This window comes from Dipodomys ordii, unplaced genomic scaffold, assembly GCF_000151885.1.
Source record: "Dipodomys ordii isolate 6190 unplaced genomic scaffold, Dord_2.0 Scaffold121, whole genome shotgun sequence".
In the NCBI taxonomy this organism is placed as follows: domain Eukaryota; kingdom Metazoa; phylum Chordata; class Mammalia; order Rodentia; family Heteromyidae; genus Dipodomys; species Dipodomys ordii.
In genome coordinates this window covers 1,478,266-1,484,026 of record NW_012267337.1, presented here as the reverse complement: position 1 = coordinate 1,484,026, position 5,761 = coordinate 1,478,266, and the positions used below count along the sequence as shown (strand labels likewise).

At 43.6% G+C, this 5,761-nt stretch overlaps 1 protein-coding gene across 1 annotated transcript; it reads right to left on the bottom strand.

Annotated features, from left to right (window-relative positions):
• Window positions 1-2,014: 2,014 nt before the first annotated feature.
• On the bottom strand, window positions 2,015-2,969 carry Rnase2 (ribonuclease, RNase A family, 2 (liver, eosinophil-derived neurotoxin)). The gene is made up of 2 exons (XM_013029679.1): window positions 2,890-2,969; window positions 2,015-2,658 (listed from the first exon to the last, which is right to left on the bottom strand). Exon 2 carries the CDS (start codon window positions 2,651-2,653, stop codon window positions 2,174-2,176), a length of 480 nt encoding a protein of 159 aa, XP_012885133.1. The 5' UTR covers window positions 2,654-2,658; window positions 2,890-2,969; the 3' UTR covers window positions 2,015-2,173.
• Between the last annotated feature and the right edge of the window lie 2,792 nt (window positions 2,970-5,761).

Genomic DNA, 5,761 nt, shown 5'->3' with positions numbered 1-5,761 from the left:
GGCCTCAGCCATAGGCACCCAGTCCTGGTCTCACTTTGAAATCCTCCTATGTCTTCCTCCTGGGTGTTAGGATTACAGGTCTGCTTCAAGTGACCACCTACTTATAAGTGTTTGATGTCAGTGAAGTGGTAAAGAGAATCCAGATCCCTCTTGTTAGATTAAGTCCTGCACAGCAAAAAAGCCAACAGAACAGATAACCCAGGATGTAAGAAAACACTTGCAAATGTTCATTTCACAAGAGATTATGGTGTATTTCAAAATAACTGCCAGAAAGGACTTTGAAGGAACCAACATGATAAGTATTTGAAGTGACAGAGTAGTTTTTAATCTGGATTTCATCATTGCATATCTTATACATGTAACAAAAATCACACTGCATCTTACAAATTTGTACAACTATTTTGTCAGTTAAAAGTAAGAAATCAGATGCTGGAGGAGATGTGGACAGAAGGGAACATTACTGCATTGTTGGTGAGAGTGTAAACTTGTTCAACCACTTTGGAAAGTGGTATGGAGGTTCCTAAAAATACTCCACATAGAGCTCCCCTACGCCCCAGCAATCCAACTTTTGGGCATTTACACAAATAATCACACCCAAGACCATACTAAAGTTACAAGCACAACTATTTTTTTTCTTTTTAATATTTTTATGTTATCTTATTTTCTTTATTGTGAAAATACTGTACAGAGGGGTTACAATTACAAGGTGAAGATAATGAGTACATTTCTTATCAAGCATTGTAGCCTCCTCCTTGGTTTCCCCTTCTCATCCCCCCATCTTCCCCCCCACCCAATCCTATCTGCCCACCCCCCATACCAAAGTTGTAAAGTTCATTTTCGAAATAACGACTTGTACTTCTCATTGCTGCAGTGGGTCCACCTGTATCCCTTCCCCTCCACAAATTATACAGACATCAAATACAGTAAAAGCAGGGGTTATACTGTGGGAAGCACAACTATGTTTATTGCAGCATTATTTATATGGAACCAACCCAGATGCCCCTCAGTAGGTGAATGGATCAAGAAAACGTGGTATATATACACAATGGAATTCTATGGTTCCATCAGAAAGAATGACATTACCCCATTTGTTAGAAAATGGAAAGACTTGGAAAAAGTTATATTAAGTGAAGTAAGCCAAGCCCAAAGAAACATAGGTCCCATGGTTTCCCTTATTTGTAATAACTAGTATATGTCTGAGTCAAACAGAAAAGGTCAGATAAGTTGATGTTAGGGAAATGAACCCCAAGTAAGTATTCAAAAGTTTTTTTTCATGCAATTGTTTCTAACCTATTTATAAGATGATTTCTTTGTTGCTTTGTATGTCTCTCCCCCACGGTTTAGACCCTGCTTTCACTGTATTTAATGTTGGTATAATTTGTGGAGGGGAAGGGAAAAAACAAATCATTTAAGTAGGGATACAGGTGGACCCATTGCACCAATGAGATGTACAAGTCGTTAAGTCAAAAAAAGAACTTTACAACTTTAGCCATGGGGGAAGGAGTGGGGAGGGTGGGGAGGTGGCAGTTGGAGGCGGGTGGGAGATGGGAAGGGAATGAGAAGGGGAAATAAAGGAGGAGGCAACAATGCTTGATAAGAAATGTACTCATTATCTTGCCCTTGTAATTGTAACTCCTCTGTACGGTATTTTCACCAAAAAAAAAAAAAAAGCCCTAGAAAAAAGTAAGAAATGACCAAACAACTTGAAACATTGAGGCCTTACAAGAAACCCCTGGGGAACTCAGGTCAGCACTGAGTGTGCAGAGGGCTCCAAGGAGCCTGAGCACAACACTCTGCTCACTTGGTCTTTGTTAGAGACAGAACTCTGGACACCAAGATTGCTGGCCTAAGGCAACAAAAGAGAAAAGCCTCTGCTCCTATCACAAACAGCCTTCCATCCTCACATCCCTCTAAGCCCCACAGTCTCAGGCAATGTCTCCAGAACAGATAGTGACTAAAGAGAGTAGTAGGGCAGTAAACTCAGACACACAGAATCTAGATGCTTCTGCAAAGATGTTTATTGCATAGGTCACAGAGGGCAGGAGGTCAGCTGCGAAGTAAGAGGTTGGGGACTTGTTCTAGGAGGAGAGAATCAGATGTGGTCGAGGAGTTGGATCTTCAGTCTGACCATATTGCTGGAGGTGAGCCATGGCAGGAAATGCTGGTACAGGAGCTAAAACGTCTTATCCAGATGAACTGGAACCATCGGAAATGGGACAGTGTCCTGTGGAGATTTTGGGTTACAAGCAACTGTGTAGTACTTTGTTGCTTGTGTCTGATGATAGTTGCAGTTTGGATAAACTGCTCGAGGTCCTATGAGGTCACAGACTGTTATATCCACCTGGTGTGGACTGTCATGACAGTTATTTTGTGTAGAGCTACTACATTGAATGTTTGGGGAGCCACAAACATTAACAACGTTAACATAAGTTGTATGAAGAAAAGTATTTTTGTTTTTACAAAACCTAGTTAGACTGTTAATCACTTGCATGGAAGGATTACATTGGGGGTGGGACATATTTACATGCTGGGTGTCAAACCACATAGTAGGGGTGAAACCAGGTGGCCGCAGCTCAGAAGAGGGCAGCATTCCCATGAGCCCCACCACCAACAGCAGGAGACCAGCTCCAGAAATGAGCAGCCTTGGACCCATGTTTCCTGTGAGAAAGAAGAGAAGTAGGTGCCTCTGCATCTCGGTTCAGGTGTGACAGGCGTTTTTATTTCAGCTTCCATGCTCTCTGCTGTCCTGTGAGGTCCTATATGAATTCTCTTTCCAGTCCCCCCAAAGTGCAATGACACCAGGCACTCACTGTAGCTCAGCCCTTCCTCAAGTGCTGCCCCACTGCTGCCCCCCCCCCCCCGGCCAAGCTCTAAGACTCCATGTCCTACCTGTTGCTGTGTGCTAGTTCCTGTGAGAATGCAGCAGCTGGTTGTCTGGGTGATCAGGGCCCCTAGTTCCTCCAACTTGGTTCCGTAGATATAGAGGCCCTGTGGGTGGAGTAGGCAGGGCCAAGTGGGTTCTGGCTGTGGAACATGCAAAAACTACAGGTCCGCACATAGAGCTCTTGTGCAAGCAGCCTACTTCTTTTTTCACTTGGCTCCCAACCAGGATAGTGCTGCCTGCTTCTCTGCTCTGAAGAAGTGACTCTCAAGTGATTGTGTGCAGTGGGGAGGATGAGGGGTGGGCTTGGGCTCTGTGGATGAGGACCCTCCCTACACTGCCTGCTGCATCACTATAGCTCTCCTAACTGCTTCCTCAGGCCACTGGAAGACCAAGTCCATAAAGGCAGACCTGGTGTCAGAACAAGCAGAGAGCCCATTTTGCAGCAGTTTCCACTCCTGTGTCATCTGAAATCCTGTGCTGTTGGTGGGTGCACCGAGTCTCCATCACAGCAGTGAAGAGGAGACCAGTGGTCTCCATGTTTGTCTTCTTCCCTCCTGACTTTATTCTGTCTCCTCACTCAGTGATATCACTTGCCAGATGTTTATAATCATCACACATGCTACAGTGACCTGAAAAATTACTCAGTCCTTATCTGTCTGTCTTGTACTGATACGTATTTACACCTGAGCTCAGAGAGAACCCCAAAGGATTGTTCTGAGTTTTCCTAGTGTATGTTTGCTGTGTGCAATTCCAGCTGCCTTCACTGGCTTCCAGGAGTAGTTAAAATGGTCTGCTTTTTCCCTGAGGACCCTCATGAGAGACCTCCTTAAGTATAAAGCCTGAGAAAGTATTGATGGCACATTCAGTCCATGACAAATATCGAGGGAGTTCAAGCAGTCTATCACTGTGCACCTAGGATGATCGCCTAAAAGTTAAGGAGATTTTGCCCTTTTGCTTTCTTTTAGGCTAGAGGTAGCTAAGAGGTGGCCGGGGAAAGCTTTCTGCCCTAGAGCTGTCTGAGGAGGAATGGAAGTATTAAAACAATGCTGTGGCTAAACTTTTGTCTCCAGGCTAGAACAATCAGTCAGTGCAGGTGACCAGAACAGTTCTTACTCCTGGAAAGCCTCCTCACTCTTTGGTGCTAATCTTTTTGCATGGCCAAATGCAAGGATAACTCTGCAGGGTAGGTCATGACATAAACATTACGTGTAGATACTTCAAATACTTTGTACTCACAGACATGCTATACAATTATTTTATTCCTATAAGCATAGTTGCAAGCCCAGTTTACACACCCAGTCAAAGCCGAGCCCCCATGCACCACACAGAGGTAATTCTGCCAGAGATTTTATGGATGAAGGAGTGTCAAGAGAGGGTCTGTCAAGATTCTACAATTAGTGAGTCACAGACCTGAGTGACATCTCATTGCTTCTTGTCTTCACAATTCTCTTGTGAGCTCCAGCAGTAGGAGCACCTTGACTTTTGCCACTGTAATCCCAGAGCCTCACTCTGAGCTTAGGTTATCATAGGTGCTCAAGCAGGGCTGCAGTGACCCTGCTTAGGAGACTCAGTGTGTACTCTTTGACCCTGTTGAGTTACTGGGAATCAGATGATGTTGCCTTTTGCCTTTTTATTCTTGGCTTTATGCCTTTACCAACACCCCTCTCTTTCTTTCTCTTTTGATGTTTTAAGGATGGACCCAGTGCCTTGGACATGCTAGGCACATACTCTAATACTAAACTACCTCTCAGTCCTTGTCTCAGTAATGGATCTCAGGGTGACTTTGAAGTTGATGTTCTTCTGCCTCTTCCTTCTCAGCTCTAGGATTATAGGTGTGCACTAACACTCCCACTTTCTTTTTCTGTTATAGTTTTCATTCCCTTTCATTTCTTCCTTCCATTTATTTTTCCTATACCACACAATATACCTTCTAATGTATATTTTGTGATTTTTTTCTTCCTGAATAATATTAAGAGGAACAGAGATGGGGATAATGTTCAAAGCTGGACTGCCTACTTGGAATAGATAACACCCTTTATTCAGTCTGTAGTGCATTTGTGAATGCACTCAGGTATACACGCACACGAGTGAACACACACACACACAGACACACACACACAGACCCCAAATGAGGCTTGGCCTCTTGGCCTAAGACAGGGAAAGGTACAGTTAGATCTGTGTCATGATAAGCTGAGTCTCAACCCAGAGGAAACCCATGGATTTCCACAGGGCTTTATCACCCTCTGCTGCAACCTTGAGCCTTAGAATTTCTTGCTGTGCAAATTCTGCAGCTTAAAGTTTGTCACATTCCCCGTGAGCTTTTCCCTCTCCTCCAACTGCACTGGATTTACTTTCTCTCTATTTCAATATTGACCTATAATACCTCTACTCCAAGCCAACTAATGTGATCAGAAAAAGCAGAGGTCTTTCTGTAAAATCCACCAAACAATGATCCACACAGAATGGATTTGTTCACATTTGAGCTATTTTCTACACAACTGTCATTTACCTTCCCAAATGCTTACATTTCATTATGGAACAGGAAATTTTATCTTTATTTGTAAGCATGCATTTGTGGGCTGAGCATTGCATTCGTGAACTGGGTTAGTCACACTGAATATTGAGACATGTGTCATCCAGTCTTGGCCCCCAAGAAACTTCTGGTGATTGGAAACCTCAGTATGGAACAGAAGCAATCATACTTGTAAGTGCCTGGTGTTTTTTGTGCATAGACATGCAGGAGTTACTTCAGTTGATGGGTGAAGAAGGGTCCAGAGGGAAACTCCATCTGAACATGACGGTATAGGATATGCAAGAGGCAGGAGTTTGCTGGGCCATTAGGTAAGGAACAAACATTTCTAATATATATATATATAT